This window comes from Grus americana, chromosome 5 (assembly GCF_028858705.1).
Source record: "Grus americana isolate bGruAme1 chromosome 5, bGruAme1.mat, whole genome shotgun sequence".
Taxonomy (NCBI): domain Eukaryota; kingdom Metazoa; phylum Chordata; class Aves; order Gruiformes; family Gruidae; genus Grus; species Grus americana.
Genome location: NC_072856.1, coordinates 30,618,073 through 30,643,543, shown reverse-complemented (window position 1 = coordinate 30,643,543; position 25,471 = coordinate 30,618,073). Strand labels below are relative to the sequence as shown.

Below are 25,471 nucleotides of genomic sequence, written 5' to 3'. Positions count from 1 at the left end.
TAGCCACTGCTGCAGTTCTTGGCAACTGGCTGAGACGCAAAGGTTAACTTGCCCAAAATTAACTAGTTTTTTTATGGTAAAGTGGGTTCTCTTCATAGGGAAGTCAATGAGCTGTGTGGCAGCCAGGGAAGATATGTAGCTGGACAGTTACACCTCTGCTCTTCATCCTAACGTGTTACAGCAACTACTGCGTGAAACTTCCGTGTCTTTACAGAGACGCTCAGGTTGGATGATCGGTTTAGCTCACTCTTCCTTCCAAATCTATTTTTCAGAGCAGATTCTCGACAAATCCATCATGCAGGCACCTCGACTAGAGAGTTATCAAGAGTAAGCTCACAGCTCTTGTAATTCTGAAAGCTAAATAGATGGCCTAGAGAGTTTTTTAAATGGTGCAAGAAGTCAGGTTTCGTCTGCTGCTACAGTTACATGTGTTTTGCCATTAGGAAATATTTCCTAAAAAACAGAGTAAGATTCCCTCCTTTCTTTTTTTTCTTTTAAGTTATGCTCTTATTTCCTGTTTTACAATGATTTTTCATCACGCTGAACCATTCCTCACTTTTTTATTTTTTTAAAGCATTTTATTTTTTAAAATTTACATATTCTTAGTCCTCTTGATTCCATTTTCCCTAATAAAACAAATCTACAGAAACAATTTCTGGCTTTCTCTGAGTTACTTCTGATTATATTACACCTTTTGGTTATTGAGCAATCTGGAACTGTTTTTTCCAAGTGTAGATGGACTAAAGTTGTGTTGAGGAAGTCAATCGCTATTGACTGACGCATGTGGCACTTTGTGTACTCATCTGAAAAAAAAATTTGCATTTTAAAAACAATCATATTCTGTTGCAAAGTCTGATTGAATTGCACCTCCCTCTCTGCTTCCCCTCCTCAGGAAGCTATAGAGAGCGATGAGGTCTCCCCTCAGCCTCCCTTTCTCCAAACTAGACAAGCCCAAAGCCCTTAACCGCTCCTCACAGGCCATGCTTTCTAGCCCTTTCTCCAGCTTTGTTGCCCTCCTCTGGGTGCATTCAGGGACCTTCACATCCTTCTTGTATTGTAGGGCCCAGAGCTGCACCCAGTACTCCAGGCGAGGCCGCACCAATGCTGAATACAGCAGGATAATCACCTGTCTTGACCGGCTGGTTACGCTGTGTTTGATGTACCCTGGAGTGTGGTTTGCCCTCAAGGCATGCTGCTGGCTCATATTGAGCTGCTGTGGACCAGAACCCCCAGATATATTCATATCAAAGACTTTCTTAGTATTTTTATGGATAGTTCTGTGAAAATGTCATCTCAATGCTCAGAAACAGTGAAAAGGGCAAGCAATGATAAGAATTCTTAGGAAAACAAAAGGACAGAAGACCTATTTAGTTCATGGTGTCTTTAGTTTTCCACAGTGGTGTTCATTTAAAAATAAGAAATGGAGAAGAGTGATGAAACTTATCACAGGTGTGCAACAACTTCCATAGATGAAAAGGTTAAATAGCAACTTCTTCAACTTGGAAAGACAGGACCAAGAAAGATTATAATAGAGGATTGTAACATTGGGAATGACCATCAGCTACATCTTACAGCGAGAATTAGAGGATATCCGATTAAGTTGTCAGGGAGTCAACAAGCAAAGAGAAGCAGTTTGTCAAACAATGCAGAATTGAATTGTGAGAAATTAAAATCTGAATCTCATTGTTGTAAGTGTTTTGGATATCAAAAACATGAATGGGTTTAAAACATACTATGCAAATTCATAGAAAAAAATGCCCACTGAGATTTATTACAACACAGTGATACAAATACCCTCTTTGCCATACCAAGTCCCAAAGTGCTTTCTCAGGGAAAGAACCCTTTTCTCATGGTCTTGCCTCTTATGTGCCTTTTGCAAAACATCTGCTACAGGCGACTATTGCTGACAGATCCCCATCTGTCTGGTTTTATTTTTAACATACTTAAGTATAGGCCTAAAATTTTAAGTAGCGAAGAAGTTGTATTTGAAATTATGATAATGCGTATAGCCTGCTTGAATTACAGTATAGACTTTTACATCACACACTTTATTTACAATATATTCTTACATTATAATTCTTGCTTATCCTAGCATTATAGAAATAGAAAGCAACATTGTTTAAATGGGTAAATGGATTTTTACTGTTACTTTTGCACAATTTCAAAAGCAGGAATAGTTCTACTTTGAATATCCTGGTGATGTAGCTTCTTTTACTTGATTATACACTATGAATGCACAAGCTGTCCAAAGTCATATTCAAACAATGTATTATTCACAACAATAACAAGTAACATGTGTAATTTGGTCTTATACAGAATAGAGGATAAGTTTTTCCTGCTTACTCTTAATGATGAATTACAGTCATAGGGCATCCTGTAACTACAAGTGTCTTGGCAGTAGGCAGCTTTCACTCCGTGCATTGACAAAGTTCCTGAGTGCCGTACTAGGAACGTGATGGGAGATCTGTCAGTCTTTTACCTTCATTGGCAAATGAAGGCAGCAACTATCTGCTTGTTTTTAAACTTGTGCTTTCACATGCTGCTTGGAATTTTAAATATCCCAACATGAGCTGTCAGTTAGTTTTGAGCAGTGAACTCTTTTCAGCAGTACCCACTGACTTTCAGGGAGGTAGGGTAGTTGGCTTCCTCTGAACTATGGAGTGGGGACAAATGAAGATATACTTCAGACTATTTTGGGGGGGGAGGGGGGGAGTGAAATACATTATGCTAAGTCTCATTGCCTTCAACTCAATTTCCTCCAGCTAGTAGGTTCTTTTAGTAGGGCCACAACTTATGTATAACTGGCTAAAATTTCCCCTATCCTAACTTGGACTTACAGAGTTTTCATTTCACAGTTATCACCTTTTTTAAAGAATCTTTTTATCCGGTGTAGTAATTTCTTTTGGGATTTCCCTGTTGCTGGGATTTCTATAGATGTAATGATAGTAATGACCAACTGTGTTGGTACCTAGTAGACCAAATCTGTATGTTAGTAGGTGTAGACTCATCCTGTCTGGAACATTTGCTTGTGCATAATGGTTATTCTGATGTATTTAGACCATGACAGATGTAAGCAAGGGAGAGAAAGTAGGGAAAATTCTGAAAGTTTGCTTTGTGCAGTGTTAAAAATCAGGGATTTCACAAGAATGAGTAAAAATACATCCAGCCAAAGTAGTATCAGCATTTTTGGAGCTGTCACCAGTCTGTGGTTTGTTCAATTGTCTCATTAGTTTTCCTACCTTTTTTTTCCCCTACCAGTGAAAAATCTGGTAACTGTAAGACTGTAATATGTCAAAGCTAGACTTATGATGTCACTTCTTTGAACACTTGCCTAGCTAGCTGCTGGGATAGATTTTGTTGTAACATTGGTTTTGCCACAGTTTGTGTTTTGAACGTTAATATTGGGGTCATGAATGCCTGAAACAGTGGAGATCTGATTGGCTTTGCCAAGGTTCTTAATGATATTGATGTTGTATTTGGCAGTTTCCACAAAGCTGTTTTCCAGTAACCAACCATCTGATTCACCCTCCAGATCTCCTAGGAGAAGGACATTCTTCATTGCTGTTTGTAGGTACCGGACACCAATAAGTACAGAAAGCTGTAAGAAACGGTTAATGGTTAAACAGAGTTTAAATTACAGCCTCAATCCTATCACTACATCTGCTTTCTGACTTGTGTATTTACAGGCCTAATAATTAATACTGAGTAAATCAGACAAATTCTTTACCCCAGCAATTTATCTAACCACTGTCCCAATTAATTGCATTTTTTAGAAAGAAAAATACCAGGGAGAGATTGATTCTCTCTCCATTCAAGTAGCATTCCCACTTGCATGTATTGGCACATACCTAGAATTACTTGGGAACACTGCAGCCTCAGAGACTACAACTAACTGATGTAGAATGGATGATCAATTAATGGACCATCAGTCAGTGGGAAAAGCAAATTAAATTGTAATCTGTTAATTTCTGTGGATTTTTTTCCACTGACCTTGATTAAATCAGTATTTCCTCCAAGGAGTTTAATTATTTATATGTAAGTCACATGTGTCCTACATGCCAATGCATTAAAATGAAGAAGGATGGCCTATAGTAGAGGCTCAAGTGTAAGTTTAGGAAAAAGCCACACTTTCATAGTTCTGCTGGAATCGAGACCAGTGTGCCCAGCTTGACAACATTTAAGGGATCACAGAGAGCTGGCTCGCAGCTCTTCCATATGCTGCCAAAGGCCTCTTGTTTCTGGCGCCCCCCCCCCCCCCCGCCCCGTCTTGCACAGCCTGAGGACTGTTGTGAACTTTTAATTATAGTGCTAATATTTATGCAATAGAGCAATAATCAGAACATGAAAATTTATTAATAAAGGAATAAAACCATATTTTAGCATATACCATTGGGGTGTCCTTTACCTGCAGATGACAACTTTCTTTACAGAGGCCAGCAGAAAGGCTGCATCTTTGCAGATGTATATGCTTGCATAACAAGCACGCTAAGCTACATCTAAAAAGGTATGTCATGTTTGCAAGTACTGTCTATATGGTGAAGCCATGTAATGTAAAAAGGAGGCTTTGAGATATTAAAACTTATGCTCAATTTTTACTATAAATAAAATTAATGTATTCAGCCAAAGGCCTGCTCACATTTTGTATATTCTTTGTTAAAACTGACTTAAAACAATCCTTAGGCCTTCTCACCTAACTTCCTTGCGTTTATGTTACTGCATGTACCATCCTGTATCTGACCCCATAAATGCTTCAGGGAAGGGAATATGCCACAGTCTATTGAAAAAGCTCTGTAAGTATACAGAATTATATATATATCATTTCTAATAGTTCTTATCTTCAATGAGTTTTGCTTCTGCTCTGGGGACTTTGAGAAAGCTGTCTGTACGAAAGGAAGTCCCGCAACATTCTTGGAAGTGCTTGTGGACTTTGTATTAGATACTGAGGCACTTCTCGTACGTTACACCATAGTTGTTTCCCAACCTAGAGAGCAGGGAGTCTCCAATTAATCTGACGCAGCCCATTTTTATAAGACTTACCTCAAACAACCAAATGAGCAATGCTGCAATACCGACGGATCTCATAATGGCCACGTAGTGATCCAGCAGGGCCTCTCTGCACCCCTTCACCCAGATATTGAGCTCCTCTGTCAGAAAATCGTAATTGTAGTGAGCACTGTTGTTGGTCAGCTGGTACTGGATACAGGGCCGTGGGGAGCTTGGGTTGCAGCAGCTGAAGGGTACTCCATCCACCAAGAACTTTCCATCAACGTTGCTCTTTAGACGGCTGAAACAAGACAGAAAGTTTGGGCCAATCCGGTATCAGCAGCAGATAGCATCTGTGATTTTTATAAAAGGACATAATGCAAGTCTGCTGTGATGTAGGCCTCTCCAATGTAACAAAAGGAAAATGGGAGTATATTTCCAACTGGAAAAGTTGCTTACTGCAGGAAAACTAAATTTTTCATTTGCTGTATTTCTTAAGTGCAGTATGAGCCCAGTACCTCACGTGGTTCTTGGTACTGTGCGTGTAAGATGTGAAATTGGTGTTCAAGGAGATGTTGCCTTTTTAGGTATTTGCACTGAAAATACTAAAGACAGTTTCTGAACTTGTTTATCTTGGTGGAACTCTAATGGAAGTTACGGCCCTAGAAATCCTGTGTTTCACTACTTCTGGATTGATTGTCAACACAAGCATTCCTAATAGAGAACCTAATAGAAGAATAACTTTGCATGCCCCAAGAACCAGTGGAAATTGTCCGCTGGCATTTCATTATTGCACCCTGGCTGGCTCGGCACGTTTTGAGACTAATTCACAAGGGGGTTCTACTTTTCGTAAATATACTTTTTGTAACTTTTGAAACTGTTTGTATTTATTGCTAAAAATTATTCCTTTCCTTCCTTTATAAGATCAAGAGAAAAAAAGGGGGGAAAGAAGAAAGGTAAAGAAATGGGAGGGAAAAAAATCATAGGATGGAAAGAGAACACAGTCTCAGATTAATCAAGAGTTTCTAGAACAGTGAAATGAATCCTTGACATCCATTTTCCTTGTACTGCCTGCTCTTTAGCTAGTGTGTCCTTGTGAGGCCTTCTGTTTCCAAGCAGGCTCTTCAGAGAAATAGATTTTCCAGAAATTGGAGAGCATAAAAGATGTTGAGAGATGCTCTCACACTTTGGGGAAGAAGCCTCTAAGCGCATCTATTTTTGTGCTGATTGGAAAAGGCTTATTTCCTGAGACAGCCCCACAGGTGAGAACCATGGCCTGTTTTCATGAAGCCCATGCCCTTTGTTAGGGAGCCAGAATACATGAAAGACAACTTTCTCTTAGACAGCCAGCTTTCACCATTTGCTAACAGTAGAATTTTTAATATCTTCCACAGCTTATCCTCATTTATTAATGTTTACAAATCATATTTTCCTGTTCCACTACAGATGATTTAAATTAAAGGGAAGAAAGTCATCACAAGAAGCTCATCAGGTGAACAGAAGAAGCAGAAACTCTGTGGTCCAGGGTTCTTTTGGCATTTTGGGACTAAATGTATCCTTCAAAAGAACCACAAGCTGCTAGGAAACTCAGTATTTCTGGCAGTGCTGGGATGGCAGAGTAATTGCCTTCACTTTATTGCAATAGGCCTGCTAAATACAACCTCCTTCCTTCCTTTTTTTTTTTTTGGGGGGGGTGGGGGTGGGGGGGTGTGTGTTTTGTTTTGCTTAACATTCTGTTAAAAATCTTTCCAAATAAGCCAGGAGGTTCATCTGCCATTTCCCACCTAGGAGGGGGTTAGGCTTGCATTCTTCTCCCTTTTAAAGCCTAGCTCTTCACTTTGTAGCCATGATATTCCTGGTAACGGCAACAGAAGGAAACGAATGCAAAAGAACCCAAGTAATCCACTGAAACCAGACTAAAGCGTGCAAGCATTGTAATGGGCATAGGCAAAACCACTCACTGGGAGGGAAACAAGGAAGGGAGTCAGAGGGGGACAAAACAGACGCCTTGAATGCGGGAGGAGAAAAGACACCTCGCAGAGGGAGGAGAGGAAGGCCCAGTACGTTGTGAAAGGGAAGCTTTTACCTGGGCCAGCAAAATGCCCTGTATATTTCGGTGACATGACCCAAATATAGTACAGCATCTAAAATGGTTAAAATACAATCTCTTAAACTAGGTCTTAAGCTTTTCTTTTGATCCCAAGCTTCAATTTAATTATTGTTTTTTCTTCCTGCCACTTTTTATAAAGAGGAATCTTCTTTCTGCTGCCAAGGACAGCAGTTTCCAGACTTGGCTTATGTCCCCTGACATCGTGTTTCCTCTACTAGTGGTAAACTAAAGAATGATGTATCTTGGTACTGTTAGAAGGGAAGACCTCAGTGACAGAGCTGCGGGAGTGAGACATTCACTATTTAATGTTGCAATTCAAAGTTGTTGTGGTATCATAAAGCAAAACTTGCTTTTCAAACTATAAAAAGATGATTTTTACCCAACCAAAGCAATGATAGGATTGTACCACTGTAACCTGCCTCATCCTCCCACCATTCCTGTCGATTCTCTCCATTTCTGTGGTGTTGGCAGTGGAGATACAGAAGAGAGCAAAAGGAAGAGGATGTGAAGACAGGTGGAAAGTTCAGTTTTGCAAAGGTTACGTGTGAGCTGACATTATGTCAGTTCTTAACTGCTTTGCCTTTTAATCTTCCAAGTACTAACTGACATAAGTACAAGATGAAACCAAGAAAATATTTTTCTTCCCCATCCTTTCTGAACATTACCAGCTGAACTTTGCTTCCAACGATTTTATATCGAATGTTTCACTACTAGATTTTTGGAAATCCTAGTATAATTTGGTTATACAGCACCAACTTGGATTCTAGCAAGAATCAAGATGGAATTATCCAACTTACATACAGTAAAAAATTCTGCAGTGTAGTTACTTCCCTCACACACATTTCACTGCCATCTTCTGCCAATTTTCTGGGGCAAAAATTGTTGATGTATTTTCAAAATAATGGCAGAGCACAGGTGACCCTGCAGAAGACAATGGAGTTTAGCTAAGGCCCTGAGTAAAACATTACTCTTTCTGCATGTCTCAGAAATAAAAGGCAGTATATTTTACTTTTGTCCTCACAATAAGATACTACTCTTAAGTTCCTGTGGATCATCTTTGTTGTCACATCACTTTTCAGTGTAGAACCAGGATTTAAAACACCTCTTGGGTCAGGTCTGCTTTCTGTCACTGTTGCTTTCCAACTTCTCCCTTGAGAATACTTGTTCTGAAGCTTGCTTTATTTCCACAGCCAACTGCCTTATGCATGCTGATGCCCTCTTGTCCGTATTCTCCTAGGTCCTGTCCTCTGGTATATTTGTAGCTCTGTATATACGCTTTGCTATAATGGCAGTTTCAGGTTGCAAATTCTGTGAAAATAAGATCTTCGGCCTCCCTTCATCTGGCTTTGTGGTCACTGATTTTTGAGTTCAACAAAACAGAACACTTGACAGATGCCAGTCAAGATTTTTGTGTTTGTCTTTCCCAGGCATATAGAGCTACTTCACTCTTGTCAGTGAAGACTTTTTTCCAGCTTTAGAAGAATTATTACATATTGGATTGTCTACTTTTTAAAATGTTTTATTGTTACCTCTTCTATTGTCTGTAAGAACTGCCAGACTCTTCTTTTTGAGCGTATAACTTCACAATCGCTACGTCATGTGAAGCACCAACCAAAACACCCAAAAACCCCACAAACCAAATTTCAAAGTTTTTTCTTCCTCCTTTTTTATGCAGTGTACATGGTGTTGGCAGTACACATAAACATATAGATTTGAACCTGGATTTACAAAGTCTAGTATCTTGAAGGAGAAAGACCTGTCAGGGTTTAGCATTGACTGTGCAATGTATTGTTAGTATAATGCTTTTTACTTTCCATCATCAACTCATTATAATTGAAATTTTGAGGTAGCTAATTCACACATTAAAAAAAGGAAAGATCTATCTTTGCTTAGCATCCCTAAAAAGTTAGCAAAAGGCAACTTTGTGCATGTAGTTAGCATATTTTGTAACATGGTCATTCTGCAGTTTTTTGATTGAGACAAAGGTCCAGCAGAAATTAGTCTGTACTTGGCCTTGTGAGGTGTATGCTAGAACTCCAGAATGATTCAATATAAACAGAAGGATGCTTTTTGGCTTGAGTACTTCAGTATTTCTGGTTTTAGAGGGAGCATATGGTCTAGACAAAGCGTTATTCCCAGTATTATCCACTAAAGGTTACTACATTAGTTAAACTATGAGGGTATTTGTGAACATGCCTATGACCAAATAAATGTTATCTCTTCTTGAGTTAGACCCATTGCCAGAGTTATTTAGAATGCCCTTTGAGACAAGCCTTCTAGCCAGAAGATGCTATTTTAATAAGGAGGGAAAATACTGCCAGAATTTTTGGCTGAGGGCAGAGAACAAACAGTTTTGTCATATTCTCTTTAATGGCAATGCATCTCAAGATCTTTTGACACTACTCTTACTTTCTGTTCCATACAAATTCTTCTTGAATGTGGCTTTTTCCTAGAATTTTTTGTTATGACTAGTAAATACTTACTCCAGAACTTCATTGGAAGCCATATTCAGATAACGAGCAGATACCCACTGAATTTCAAACCAGTCTCTAAAGCCATTGTTTCCACAGCATTGGAATCCAATTTGTAACATATCCACTGTTTTCTTTAAGAAACATCGTCCAGGTATGTCCGTGTCCTTATAGAACTTAATAGCATCCCTCAGTCCCAGATAGAGAGACTCTTCCAGCTCATTCCTCATGGTGTAGCACATGAGAGCACCCACGAGGATGCAGAAGGTAAAACAGAAGGTACATACGATGTATGGGAGCATAACTAATTTCCATCGAGAGAACTTCTTTGCGTCCGAACAGTCATAGCAGATTTTGCCACCCAGAAAGTTGATGATACATGCTATGACTCCTACAGAGATCAGCATGTTGGGGACAGAGTTAATGTCCCCTTTTGCCATCACTTCATTGCGCTTCTTGATCTCTATTTTCAGAAAGAGGCCAAGACTGAAGAGAATGATTCCACTCACTACAGAAACCCAGTTGAGGATCCATAAGATCTGAGCCAGTTTGTCCCTCTTAGTTTTCGTGAATTTTACTTTGAGGACAGCCATAGTCAGATCAGCATTAGGAAGAGCTACATAGGTCAAGGAAAGCTTGTAAGCTGATCAGGAGCATGTATCCAAGGCATGCAGTAGACACCTGAAAAAGAGAGAGAGATTACTGTCTGTTTGACTGGGTATTTATAGAGACTACAGAAAACTTCCTGTACAGCCTCACGCACTCTGAGACCTGCCAAGGGAGTGCCCCGGTGAAATTTATTGCTTGAATTTCATGCAATACGAATCGCTTAAGAAAACAACTCTAAGGACCAATTACAGCAATTAAAAATAAGTGAACAATAGAACCAATGAACTCTGGGTTCCTATAGATTTTTGTCTTGAGAGCAATTTTCTGTGCAGATTTTCTGATGTCTAGAAGTGAGCTGATCTGCTGTCTTTCCCTCCAGGAGACTCATGGTGCCCTTCCTTTCTACTCATTCCCCATATTTTCTTGATGATTCTAGGAATTTATAATTCTTAGATTACTGTGTCATGGTCAAATTTGCATTCAAAAGTTGCTAAGTAGGACAAATAAGCGCATATATACAGCATAATTGCAAAAGCCCTTTTACCATATGGGAAAAAACATGAAAATAGCACCAGAAACACAGTATCCTATAGGTGTGTTTAGCCAGTTCATTGATTATGTACCATAAATGTGATTTTGCTAGCAAAAAGCAGTCTTATTCTTACACTTACACTACTAAGATATGATCACTCTGGCAAAAACTGAAGGGGGAACTGACTCTGGTTACCCACACAGAAAAAATGTTCAACAAATGGTTAAACTATCAATGACTGTGTTGGTTTGCTAGAAAATACTATCAACATTTTATTAAATTTTAAGTGATATGACCTGAGTATATTACTTGTGAACAAACCATCCTCCACAGCATTTTTCTGTTTGGTCTGGCATAAAGGCACTACCATTTTTATGTCAAGTAACATATCACCCTACAAAAAGACCCAGAACATCTTCAAACCTTATGAAAAAAAATGAGCAGTTTAAGACGCTCTATTTCTTTCTCTACCTCATTGCCCTTCCTTCCTTTCTGAAAAGTTCTTATTAAAAAATAGTTTTTGGAATAGCATGATGTATTAAACAAGGCCTATTTAATCCTTAGGGAATCACTGTTACGGTCTTAACTTCTGCTCCTGCAGCTGAAGTTCCTTGTTCTTTCCCATTGTCCTGAGAACTGTGACAATCCCACCTTATTCCAGCCCTGCTATCACCTGTGGACTGGTCTTCTTTCTGAGTCCCCCATATTCCAGTCAGAATCCTAAATATCATTCCTGGTTGCACTTTCTGCAATAACCTTGACTTCTTCACCGCCCATTGGAACTGCTTCCAGTCTCCCATCTGAAGAAGGCTCTGCAGCCCCAAGGGACGCCATGATAGTTTTTTGAAGGGGAACTATATGAAAAATGACAGGAAACTCCTCGTGTTTAGTAATTTTTATCTTGTATATTTTTTAGCTTGTTTTTTATATACCTGCTCTTATGTTATTAACAGTCCTTTGATAACTTTCCCATGTGATCCACACACTCTTATTTTTCTCTCCAAAGATCACAATGATGGGCATAAAATATATTCAGAGAGACCAAGTTTCAAATCTGGCATTTCAGAGTTTCACAGCTGAAGGAGGACTTCTGTGTTTCAAGGTCTGTCTTCTTTTCCCCAGGTATTAGTGGTCTAAGAAAAGATACCATTGTTCCCAGCACTTTTAACCTTGGTTGTCTGCAACGCTAATAACTTCTCCTTTGCACCTCTCCAGTTATGTTACAATCACAGGCAGAAAGCAGCTAATAACATCCGAGAGCTAAAACCCGTTAGAGCTGGAGACAATGTGTTTTCTGTGTACGTGACGTGGATGTAGAACTATGCTGCAATACGTCAGGATCAAACCATGAACTTTTACCCTTCTTCAGTGCTTCCGATGCTTTGTGATTGCCTTTCCTCAACACATGCAAGATATATGGAGCTGCTCTTTCTTCCCTCCCCATAAAACCTGCTCTCAGCATGGTCTTGTACTAATTCATCAATTTTCATTAGAGTGATTTTATACTATACAGCTATGTATTTATATGATGATACAGTCATCTAATTCCACTAATACAATGGTATTTATAAACAGTAAAACATAATCCTGTGTATTTGGGGAAACAGAGAAGTATAAGCAGCTTTATTCACGTATAATTGTTTTTAAGCTAGTGGGCTCTACTACTTAACTTCATCTGAATAAAATAGGCATCAGCTAAAACAGCATGAAAATGTCCTGCAGACAAGCTGTACAGAAGTAGCGCTACACCTACCCACTGAAGGATCCACAGCTGTAATGATGAAGCTTAACATTGGGTAAGCAGATTGTTGTAGAGTACAGTTTGAAAAGGTCATGGTATCCCAGCATCTTCATCTGTATGTCGGAAGAAATCAATTCTATTTGTTCAGGCGAGAAATAGGTTGTTCTAGCCATATTAGGATATGGTTTAGATATCTTCATGCATTTGAATAGTAAAACATTTTAATGCCTGTGCGATCTAATTCATTCATGTTGCATTTATTTTCTCCTGCACTTAGAGAGGAAACTAATTTCCCTCAAGACTATTCATGTCTGTATATCTTTTGCACAATACACAGAATAGTGTGCAAAATGCACAGCATTTTTCCATACTGGTCTTATTTCCAAAGGTGTTCAGGCCAGCAGCCTTCTGACTTTAAAAACAGGGTCCTAATTTTAATGATGGGTAAGGCTGATTATCGGTTATGGTTGACTACTGATTGTAATCATATCGTGATAATCATATCGATTATCATAATGAAATACCGATTATTGATAGACACCTCTGTACAAACAAGTCCAGACAACAGTCATTTATAAAATGACAACACTTTCTTCACAGCATTCTTCTATGGTATCCTTCAGACCTGATTTAAAAGGATCATTCTCTGCTGGCACAGAATTAAGCCTCTGTATGAATTCAGCCGACAGCCTGTCTGCTAAGCCCAGAGACAGTATCTTTGATTGCTTTACCAGTTAAGCAGTTCATGACTTGAACTTAAATAGCTGTAGACAGCTGCTGCAAATAGGTTTATTTGCCCCCGATACTGAGGTCTCAGAGCTTACAATAGAGAGAGTCTGTTGTGAAGTTTCCTAGCCACTGATAAGCAGTTCACGTTCAATGGCCAGTGTATATGAATGCATCACTCACTGTTCATTTCTACAAAATATGTGTACATATTTGCAAAATGTCTCTAAATTGTTAGGCACACATATAGTTACACTGTCACTGAGAACACCCTACTTGCCAAGCATCTTTTGGTTTAACATTTGAACAAAAGTTGTAAACAGTTCTACGTTTACTTAAAATTCATCTACTCGAGGCATTGTTGATTTTTGAAGACATAAATTTAACGCTTTCTGTCATATTCTAGCCATAAAGAAATTTGAAGCTGAATTCCATAAGCTAGGATAGATTCAATCTCATGTTGCTATTCTGATAAAGCTCCCTCATTTTCAGATGCCTAAAGTTAAAAAAATGAAAAATTTATGTGCAAGAGCATCTTTCCTAGTAAGTCCTTGCCTCCAGTAATTCTCACATGGTATTTCCAGTTTCCTTGGTGCAATTTTAGTATTATTATAAGAGCAGATTTCACAGAATATTCACATTCTTCTAACAGAGGTACCCACACCATGGTCCTCCAGTGGTGTAAGACTTGCTATTTCATATGGGCTGTACTGCCAGAGGAAAGGGGAGGGGGGGGGCACAACCGGTTGGTGTAGTGCAGTGATCACTCATTGACTGACCCTGGCTGTTACTGATACACCTGGGATTGCACAAAGGATCATTGGGACAACTGTGCTTCTTGTGAAACTTTGAGTGCATCAAGTCTAGGACAGGAGAACAGCTTACCTACTCTGTTCCTGAGAAATTAGTCTATGGGAAATACTAGGCAGAAGGTCTAGCGTTCCCAGCTTCTACAAGGATATTTCTCTTATGATTATTTTTTCCTATGCTTACAGTTTACTGAATTTATTTTAGGTAATGAGAAGACCCTCTTCCCGTCATAATGAATTTTGTAAATACAACATAATGTTATTCTTTCCCTAGCTATTCCATGAAGTATTTAATGTATTTATTAGCGTAAGATGTATTGCAACATGCATACTGCCCCATAGTAACATTTTTTGAGCATCATGAAGAAATTTCTTCTAGCTGAAAGAACTGAAGTGCAGTTATAAGCTAAAAGTGTCATTGTCTTGCTCTGTAATATGTATCTTTTCTTCTCCAAGTTATATTTGCCACTGGCTACAGTACTAAAACCACAAATGCTCCTAGTAGTTCAGAGGAACTAACACCGCCATCGAAGTTCTTAGAAACACACCTCACCATTGCACACGAGCCACTCCAGAGTTATGAAGTATATACACACAGACATTTTTCCCCAGCTATGGGAGAGGAAGTTGGATTTTATTCTGTAAAGGGAGAAATCTTTCTTTCAACACAAGCAGCCCAATAAATGTGGAAATCTCTTCCATATTATCGATACTGTTCTCAAGCTTTTCTTGTCCAACTCCCTTCAAACACAGCTTCCTTCAGCATACTGTAGCTTTTTGCTTTCAAGATGCCACTTAACTGTTCCTTTGTTATCAAATTCCCCTAAGTACATAGAACAAGACATAGCACAGCTATTTGTTTATAAAATTTACTTATTAGATGCAAATTGTCCAAAAAATTTGGTTTGCAATTTTGTCATAAACAAACCACATCTTAGCTCACAAATTTCACTACAATCTGCCATTTTAGCTAAAAACACATTCCTATCTGTGACTTATTGTAAAAGAAACCACTAACCTGCTTCAGAGGTTAGATCTCAAGATCTCAAAACCGGTAACCTGATGAGTACAGGGGAGAAAATACCTGGATCAGGCATCCTGAGGAAGAGTGAAGTACTGATTTCCTGATGTCTGTGTAGTTCTTCTGTCCTTACACTGACTCACCAGTGGAGATGGAGAAAAAGACTTCAACTCTCCTGCCCGTGCTAATCTGTCTTTCATCTCTAATCGTAGCTAAGCGATTTATTTCAAGGTTCTTATGCCACCAGGTTAAATCCTGCAAAACAGGCCAGTTATCTGAGTGTGAACTGAGATCTCAACTGAGATCTCACTGACAAAATGGATTTATAGTAACAACTTTTATCTTTTTACCCCCCCAGAGGTTTGGGCTAGTAAGCAACAGAGACTGTTCTTCAGTACCTGCTAATGTCTTCATTAGTTCTTAATTTCTCCTTAACAATAAATATGGGTCCAAGAGAGAGAGGAATGAGAATAATGAAACTCTGTGCTTCTGTGGGAAGGGCAAATGTATCTTAGGCAATCATCATTTACATTATTATGTGCCTTACCCATAATACCATACTTTGTTGCTTTGGATGGAATTGTCTGTCCTGTGTGTATTGATTGTGACTGTGTCCAAGAAAGGAATTCAAGTAACCAAGAGCAATTGGATCACCCTGTATGACTCACAGTAGATTCTGGTTTGGGAGGCTTTCCAGGTTCAAGAACAATCTAGTAGACGCCTCTGTCCTAGACTCTTAAAAGCTTTATCGCAAGCCAGAAGCAAAAGCATCTCATCCTCTGGCATTTCTGAGCCCAGCACGTAGCGATCTGTGGGATGGACATGGCTGGGTTGAACTGGCAACAGTAGTGGCAACAAGCTGAGTCTGCAGCAATGCTTGATCAAGTCGTTAGTGGAGGTGTTAGTACCAGAACTGAATCACTAAGCAGGACCAGGTTTGGTCTATAGGGTCCATAACAGGTCAGCACAGCAGAGAGAGTTCAGTGAGCACCCATGACTGACTGCAAGGGACCTGCACCAGGGATTGCAACGCGTATGAATATTCTCAGGAGCATAAACTGTCCTCGCCCAGCTAATGATGAGCAATAAACTGATATCACAATATTACTGTAATTCTAACTGTATTCTGGCAATACACCTGCTCACCTTGTTTATGGTCTCATGCTTTTGTAAAGACAGACACCCCTCTGCATGCATCAGTATTATCACACTTACTATCAGGGAAAGGTGGAAGATTAGTTATCAGTGCAACTCAGTCTATCAAAGTCTTGAGTAAAGCAGAGCCTGGAATATCTAACTACAATATTCTAAGAAGAAAAACCAATTAAGAGTTGTTCACTTGCCAGAAGTCATTTCATACATTAATGTGTGGAAGAGGGAGGCTCATAATTGCCAGTGTCGCTCTGTGCCTCCACAGGGTGAAAAATCCCAAGGACATGTCCCAACAGGATGAAGTCATAGAGTGAAATTCTATTTTCAGTTTTTCTGATACTATCAAACTCGTAACTAATATTTGTGCTGAAAGCTCCATCCAACAACGCATCGTCTGGTACCGTATGGCAAACTTATACAGAGCCACTTCCTTGATGTGTGGAGGGTGCCTAGAGCCATACAGGCTCAATGTGCCTTTTGATGGCAACTTCAGTTCAGAAAAATATAATTTACCGTACCTTCACCTTTTTAAAGAAGATATCTGAAGTAGGGCTTCCAGCTTTCTATATTGCTTATGTGCTGATGTACAAGCACATCCAGGAAACTTCACATCAAAAGCATATGTTATACATCTGGGACCTGTTGGACTTACTGCATATGGACCACACAAATGCTTGCATATGATCAAATATACCACAACTGCATTGAATTAGTCCTATGTACATGGATCATTGATGCTTTGGACTTGCTGTACTCTTGCAGACCACAAGGAATACGTTAGATCTGTTCGAATGTGTACATTTGTGTACAGATTAACTCTACAGAGCATATTCAACAGGTATAATATATTCCTTGTGGACAGCATGAGTACACAAATGTACACATTCACCTGGGATTTTTGAGCTATTGCTCTGGCTGGGATGTAATGTATTAGAAATCCTGGACAAACATCTGAAGTCCTTTTCTATGCCCAGAAAAAGTTCATGTGTGAAAACCACGCACATCTGTGGAACTCCAGACATATGTTATCCCTGAGTATTAGAAAATGTTATTGCTCAGATACCTACTAGTAGAAAAATGCACCTTCCCTGTTGTTGCTTTGCAATATAAACCTAGTACTTGCATGCATGAAAGCAAGCAAGCAGAAGATGGCAGTGCTGCTGTATGTAGGTTTTTTTCTACAATGCAAAGAAGCTTTCTTTTATTTCTGTTAGAGAGATTACAGGTCACTTACACAGCTAGTGGAAGCTCAGGAATGCATCATTGTAAGAAATAACTTACTTAAATCCAATCTTAATGCCATTAGAGGTCAATGCTACCTGCATTTTTTGTTCTGTCTCATACTGGGAAATGGTTTCAGCTGCAAAGTTAATATTAAAAGTTGAATTATTCAGAAATTAGTTTTGTTTTATGGCAAACTATAACTAAACATGATGCACTTTCTTACAGACCTGCTGGGAAGCCTGGACACCGAGATCATAATGACAGAGTAGCATTTTGTAACTCAGCAGGAGTGGTTGTAGACGTGGGTCTGCCATCTATCACCCAGCAGTGTAGAAAGAAAACACACGCTTTCCTGCTAACAGTGGAGATTGCTGTGCTGTGGCTTTAGATCTGAAAGAGGTAAATTTAATAAATGTTTGGCCAATTACTTACCCATTTAGTACCATTCATATATAAGTCCACAAGCAAGGACAGATGTGTTATGAATTAGCCTAATTAAATAGCTAGTTGGGATGACGCATGCTGCAAAATTTTACATCTAGTTTCCAAAAATTAATGTTTTATTTTTATATCTGGATGGCTTTTCATTTCAGCTTGTATTTAATGCAAATGATAACTAATGATAAGACATTCTGGAGTAATGGACTAAAACTGGAGGCACTCAGTAAGTCTGACACAAGCAGGTACTATACACACAAGCAGGTACTATACTTTCTTTAACATGTCAGTGCTTCAGAGGGAGAGTCCATACTCAGGAAGAGATTCTCACCGATGTGTTAATGGGGAGAGGGTATGAAAAAGGGAGTTCAGACCATCCGGGTTTTTTTGGCTTTTGTGAAGTTGTGAACCACATGGTAGATACTGAGAGGCGTAAGTTACTAGGCAAATAGAAGCAATTGAGTCTTTGCAGAATATTCATCTCTCGATTACATTTTTTTGAACTTTTAGGAAGGAAGTATAGCGATATCTAGATGATTATGGTTGTTTTAGTTAGATGAAGATACCTAAGTTAAATCACAACATTTGAAATTCTTATGGAATGGCAGAGTTGGCAGAGGGAATGTCAAAACTCAAAGGCAAGAGATAATGGGGACGGACAGTTATTTAAAAGAACCCAGTTCATACGTTAGAATTCCACAAAACTTATTGCAAACTAAGTCAATTATATCTTTTTACAACTATAGCTATACACTGTACTACAGTTGTACCAGAAGACCCACTGTACTATGTTCCATGCAAAATACAAATACTGTAACTGTAGCTCATCTAATTGCCTGAAGAATGTCACAGATTAAACAAATCAGAAAATGAAGTATTATAATTTTCATTTTTCAGATGTTTAAAGGTTATAAAGGTTATAACAATATGGGTGCCAGAGCTAGTCTCAGGCAAAAAGGAAATTATAGCAGACTTGCATGAACTGCACTGCACATGTACTGCTAGTCTTCTGGGCTCCTGTATATTCTGGGAAACACCATGCAGGTACCTATCAAGCTGACTCGGATTTCAATCCATAGGAGCTGTACTGTCCATTACCTCTGAGTCATCCACTCCTGACTCATGGTGAGTCATTACAGATGGAAAACTAAGGCACAGAAATAGTGTCTTCACCTTAAAATCAGACCAGCAGTCTATGGTAAAGCTGGAACATGAACCTGTATTTTAAATCGGTTGGTAACCTAAAACTTCCATCTTGGTTGTAACTTTTTTCTCCAGACTAGAATCCATTTTTACGACTTTATTCATAACTAGCCCATGAAGCAGTCTTGCTTTTCACCTTCATACCTTATTCACTATGGATCATACCATCACAAGCGAGTCATCAGGAAGCTTTTTGCAGAATGGAATTATACATATATTATGAGGGTTCCCAACAAAACTCCCCTCACATAATGAGGCAAAATCTTCTTTTTCTGTTCCACATCTCATAGCATCAAGACTTTGGTGCACTATACTGCCAATTGACCCTTCTTCCCCTAGCAAAGTAGTCAGACATACACTCTCACATTTCTCCTCGAAGAAACCTCCTGTACTAATCAGAAAGTCTCCCTGTTGTCACCTTATATAAACCTAATGTTGATGCTGTTTTTCATTCTCCAGGCACCATTTGAACTGAACAATATTACTCAGGACATCTTGCAGGGAATCTGAGATTCTTTTAGAAATAAAAGAGATAGTTTAAAAAAAAAAAACAAAACAAACAACAACAAACTCAGAATTTCTGAAGCTGTCAAATAGACAAAAACCAGCACCTAGACACAATGCACATAGAGGTCTTCTGAAAAAGATCCCAGATCCCTCTGTCCCTTCAGCGGTGACTTCATGCTTATTGACACTCTGTTTAGAAATCATGATCTATGAAAAAAGACTGAAGGAACTCAGTTTTCTTAGTGTAGAGAAGACTGATGGTAAAAATAGTGTGCAAGTAATTTTAAGGTAGTTGCACAGAGGAAGGGAATAGATTTCTGTGCTGATAGGAGGAGAAATAATGGATGAAATCTTTCTCTTGGTGAGGTAGTGAAACAGCCCATGAAAAAGCTTGATTTCCATCAACAGAGTACTTTCAGAAGAGGTTGACAAATACTGGCCAGGAATTTTGTAGGGACAGTTGGTCCTTCCTTAGTAAAAGGGCTGAATTAAATGTTTCAAGGTCTGTGATTTTTCATTTGCTATGAACTGGATACCTGTTTAAACATCTACAAAACTTTCTAAGTGCTATCCCATCTTTGGTCAACACTTCTTATGCTCACTGACTTTGCCTGAAATGTGAGCTTATGAAACTTGTTTACCTTTCTCTCTTCAGTGAGAGCATTGTTTCCACCTCCATTTATATATTCAATTTACAATTTTCAGCAAATTCTAGGATTTGGTGGATGTTCTTTTACTGACTAACCAAACCTATTAATCTTCCATCTCTTGGGAATGAAGAGATGAAGACTTATGAAGTCTGTGCAGCTTGCTACCTATCCTCCTCTTTATTTTTTCCTTCTTTCTTTTTCTCTCCTCTCTTTTCTGACAATCATTTGATTTCTGACTCTCCAAAAAAATTTCTGGAGCTCTGTCTCCTACTTCTGTGGTCAACTAAGCAGAAACATTATTCACAACTTCTGACTCATACAGAAATAAATAAATAACCCCAACACCCTGATGGCTAGGCAAAGAAGTTCCAGTGAAGGTATTTGAAACCAAGGAGCCTGTACTTCGCAGGATGAATCATCTACTCCTATACACATTTATTTGAATAACAGCAGAGTTCAGGTGGTCTTACACGTCGTTAATCATGTCGCCTTTCTCCATCAGCAGACATACACTTATGTTTATGTATAGGTATGGTTTTTAATTTTTAAAGAGTCCTTGCAAGAAACATTCGATCATTCCTCTCAGACTAAAAAACACTGATGAAAACTCTTATACCTCCCTTATCACACAAGGTAGAAGATTTCCAGGAAAGCGAACTTATTTTTCCATGATTATCCATTATGAAGCCTAAGAAAGCAGAAGTTGAAGCACTAGAAAGTTGTGTTCCACCTACACACAATCCTGGAAGTTATGATCTAGTTCTTCAAACCAGAAAGATAGATATTGGGAGTTTATATGTGGGTATATTCTCATTCTCATTGGTTTTGAAATAAAAAAATCATAAAAGCTAGAGCTGTGTCCACCTGTGTCCAGAAATAGTTTGCTGTCACTTCAGTCTTTACAGGCTTGTTTGTCCATTTTTTAAATTCAGACCAGTTCTATTTATTGCCTCATTAGGTGATTTAATACTTATTATTAAATACTGAAGCCACATTAGACATGTAAGAACATATTTACAGGACTGGGAATTACTTTTCATACAGTCAAACTTATCAGCAAATTGTATTGCTATGCATATGCCATGCACATACCAGCACAACTAAATTATTATCTCTTTTTTTTTGGTTCACAGCTTTCCATAGCAACAACTCAGTTATAATAAAGTCTGGTCAGGTGAGCCTTTGAAATTTGGAGTAATTTCTGACAGTAATCCTCCTGCTCTGCAGTACTTGTCTTTTGTCTCCTTGCAGTCTACAGCCAAGTTAGACATTTAGGATTGAACTAAGGCAAGACAGTCTGCTTTACTGGTTTACTTTGCACCACCTGAAATATTAAAAAGTCTTCAGAACAAATGCAGAGGTATCCATTTGCAGTGGTTTACAGCTGTTGACTAACTTTGCTAAGTAATTTCATTTTCCTCTCTATTTTGGAAGTAACAGGCTAAAGTTTCTGCCGATATAATCATTCTTCAGAATATAATCAGACTTCAGAAAAGTTAAACCAGCAGATAATTGTTTCCAGTACTTGTTCTTCTCCATCCCAAGGTGAAATTCGACTCTCGGCAAGATCTGAACCTTTGTTGAGGCAAATAATGATTCTTCCCTTCCTGTCATTTTAATAATTTATTTATATAAGTAATATTTTGGTATCGTTTATGCTAAAAATGTTAACTTAATTTCAGTGTGTTTTTCACGAATTATGAACACGATGTAATAGTTTTAAGAATAAATATTTAGGTATACTGTTCACATGCACAGACATGTAAAATGTACATAGGAGAATTCACCTTCCAGAGAATATTCATAGTAGGAATAGACTCAGAGATCTGCAACAGATTGGAGTTAGAAGCTCCTCTTCTTTCCCCTTTTCTTTCTACATAAGTACTAGTAAACTAAAATGACTAGATTAATTCACAGCCACATCACAGTTACATGTGCTGGGCTATCACACTTGAATATGCTTGCAGGAGCTTTCTGGCTTTATAGAAGGACCTAGGACACTCACTACCATTCCATGCAGATTCAGAGGTGGCTCTTCAGTCACATATGTTCGATATATTGATTCAAAGGCTGCATGATAAACTCCCATACAAAAAATATAGTTACATACAAAATACCCTACAGGGTCAGACCTGGCCCTCTAGTCTGTCTCTAACAGTAGCAAGAGTACATACTATTTAGAGGCACTTTTTACAGTTAATCCCTCTTTTACTCCCCCTGCATCCAAAACCGTTGTTAATTGGATGTTATGGAATACCAGATAATTACCACACAAAGCCAGATACAGCAACAAAATACAATTGGTTAAAAGGTAAGAACAAGGTTATAGTTACACTGCAGAGAGAGGCACATTTTTACATTGAGATAGCCAATTAGAACTAACAATGTAAAACCCGAATAAAAGGCATAAGACAGTTTTTGGCTCAGGGTAACTTTCTCCATGCCCAATCAACATTATGCATCTAAGCTTAACTACCTGTACCACTGCAAAAAGGCTAGAGTAGCTTGATTCTGTATTTATATATAGAGATGTTAATGTGTGCGTTTGGTTTTCTTGTTTGGGTTTTTTTTTTCCCCATGGTGAAGATATTCTGCAAGTTTGCACTGACAGAGGAAACGCTGGTATGCATTTAATTTACCATCATCTTTGAACCAAAAATAGTAGAACAGAAAGCCTTGAAGAACCTCTTGGTATATTTCTGAAGCACTGAATTAAAAAAAAAAAAAAACCCAACAGATCTTTTCTGTAAAGACCTCCTGCCCTTAAGTGGAAACAGATTTTCCTTTTGAGAAGACTAAGTTTTAGGGGTTTTTTTTCCTGCTTGACTTTTATTTAACTATTCAGGTTTTGTCTACTTATTAAGAGTCCACTGTAGTTTGAAAACTAACAGATCACTGTAACAATACTAACTCATGACAAAGGGAAAGGCTACTTGGTTTTTTAAAGCTTGCAGTGTACATGCTGACTTAGAGTATGCTGAGACATGGACTCATGATGTGATTTTCATGATATTGTGCATGACAATGTGGTTATATTAGATAATGAATTAACTTGTGAAGTTACAAAGTGATGACAGAAACTGTGCCCCCTGGATTAGCAATGATAAACAGGTAAACAGACAAACCAGACAAACAAGTTTATTAAGGCCTTTCCATTCTCTTTAATCAAATCAGAAAATTTTCCTGAAGAATTGTACACCTCAGGCAATACGTCAATTATTTGGGGAACAATAAAGTACTCTTCACAGATGGATTCATATTCATATTACACCTAGCACGCAGCAAGTTTTGTTGGCATTATTTAAAACAAGAGGTGGTTAGGGCATTCATCTACCCTTAATTATAATTTGGGAGGAAAAGTACTGTCTCCTATAGAGGGAATATGAAAAAGTAATTTGTTTAGTGCATAAGAAGAGTAGGTATAAGGAGCAGGCCTATCGTAGAATAATTGTCACCTTTGCAATGCCTTTAACGCAGGTTTAGAAGAATATGTAGCTCCAGTAGAATATTTTCCACTTGAGAAATTGTAAATGGCTAACAAAGGCAAGCAAACCTCATAATACCATTTTGCAATTGGGGAAAAGATGTACTATTGAAAAGAAAAAAAAAAAAGAAAAACCAACCCTCCCCACCTATTTGAATCAAGGTTGATCATTTCCATGCACAAAATGAGTATTTCTTCATAATAATCAGCTTTCTTATTAACTGCTTCAGTTGTTAGTTAGGACACATTATACACACACACACACACACATATTCTTTATATATAAAGGAATATATGGTTATCACCAGTACTTATGCACACCACTATGGCTGGTGGCCCACTGCTTCAGGTAGTTCACTTTGTGAATGAAGGAGCATCAGGCTGAGGCTGACACTGAGCAAGCCACAACTGTTCAGGCTGTTAGGTTCACAGCTCCCACTGCTAGGTAACTCATTTGTAAACTACAAGCATTAAGATCTTCCTACTCATAAATCTGTAGTAGGAGATACTGTTTTTTAAACCTTACTCTTTGACTATCAACTCCTTGTGATGAAGAAAGGGCTTAAATTATTCACACCATCATCATCTTATCTGCCTGATAGCAGGGGAATAATTTTTTTTTTTTTTAAGGAAAAGTTCACATGAGGGAAGGCTGCAGCATGCTTATTCACTTCATACAAGCTGCTGCGAGCACAGCAAATCCGTCCTTCCCCCTTCCCACAGAAAAGGTCCCTCCTAGCTGCCGGTCTGCCAGATGGATCCAGCCTCTGGGTTGACACCGTTGCCTACAAACGCGTCCCGTCAGCTGTTGTGCGATGGCACACCGGCACCCACCGAAGAGCACCCGCTCCATTGCCTCACTAGGCTGGAAAGTCTGGCCTGCAATAAAGAGTCACCTGTGAGAGCTGACGCCTTCCCTTCGAAGGGCGTACCGGCCTATGCGCGCGATACATCAACCGTTCCCTAGTGCCACAGCGTGGAGCCCACGAGTGACAGCCCTGCTGTGTCCTTAGGGCAGCGTTTGCCCCCGCAAGGGACAGAAGTCCCTGAGGCGACGCGAGGGGTCGGCCTCTCCCCGCACGGTCACCCTCCTCCCCCGCCCAAGCCTCTCTTTCCTCAGCCCTCTCGCCCCGCCGCGGCACGGCGGAGGCAGGGCAGCGGCCTGAACCCAGGCAGGCCCGGGGCACCCATCCTCTACATACGGGCGGCTGCGCCGATGAGGCCCGGGGATGGCCGAGCCCGGGCTGATGAGGCGGAGGCCGGTAGTGCGGCGAGGACGCAGCTCCCCCCTTCCCGGACCAGAGCGGGCGCTACAGCGGGGAGCGGCCCTGGGGCGGCGAGCGCCGTGGGCCGGCCTCGATCCCTGCCACAGGCGTTGCCCGCCGCCCCCTCAGAGCCTCGGCGGGAAACGGTTCGTGGCGGTCCTGGCCGGCCGGCCGGCCGGCCGCCACCGCGATGGGAGACTACAGTGCCCAGCACGCACCTCGGCCCCGAAGCTGCGCGGGGGCGGCTGTGGCTGGTAGCGGAGCTCACCGGATCTCAACCAACCTGGCACCAGCACCGTTTCCAGGCGCGCCCCGCCTCCGGTATCCTAATTGATCACTCTGACAACCAATCGCCCGAGAGGAATCTCCGCGGCCATCCAATCACCGCTCCGGAAAAAGAGATGCAGGCGGCACCCTGGAGGACAGCGGGTTCGGTGGCGCTGCAGCTGAGGAAGGGCGAGAGCGGGGCTGGCGGCGCGGGCGAGCGCGGCCGGACTCCGGTCGGGACTGCCGCAGGGATGGCGGCGGTGGCCGCGAGGAGGTTAA

The 25,471-nt window shown here is 39.8% G+C and overlaps 1 protein-coding gene across 2 annotated transcripts; it reads right to left on the bottom strand.

Annotated features, from left to right (window-relative positions):
• Window positions 1-1,747: 1,747 nt before the first annotated feature.
• On the bottom strand, window positions 1,748-25,252 carry LOC129207557 (photoreceptor outer segment membrane glycoprotein 2). 2 transcript variants are annotated; one of them, XM_054828672.1, is made up of 5 exons: window positions 25,144-25,252; window positions 24,332-24,539; window positions 9,577-10,245; window positions 5,038-5,284; window positions 1,748-3,598 (listed from the first exon to the last, which is right to left on the bottom strand). In XM_054828672.1, the coding sequence occupies exons 3-5, from the start codon at window positions 10,155-10,157 to the stop codon at window positions 3,332-3,334; spliced, it is 1,095 nt and encodes a 364-aa protein (XP_054684647.1). In that variant the 5' UTR covers window positions 10,158-10,245; window positions 24,332-24,539; window positions 25,144-25,252; the 3' UTR covers window positions 1,748-3,331. The 2 variants fall into 2 exon arrangements, with proteins under 2 accessions (XP_054684647.1, XP_054684646.1); XM_054828671.1 differs by lacking the exon at window positions 25,144-25,252 and adding an exon at window positions 24,863-25,093.
• Window positions 25,253-25,471: the final 219 nt, after the last annotated feature.

Coding starts and splice junctions, on each gene's coding strand:
- LOC129207557 (XM_054828672.1), bottom strand. CDS start 10,157: ATGGCTGTCCTCAAAGTAAAATTCACGAAAACTAAGAGGGACAAACTG. Junction 5,285..9,576: donor GCTTCCAATGAAGTTCTGGA/GTAAGTATTTAC, acceptor GTCTTGTTTCAG/CCGTCTAAAGAGCAACGTTG. Junction 3,599..5,037: donor TGCTCATTTGGTTGTTTGAG/GTAAGTCTTATA, acceptor CGTTTCTTACAG/CTTTCTGTACTTATTGGTGT.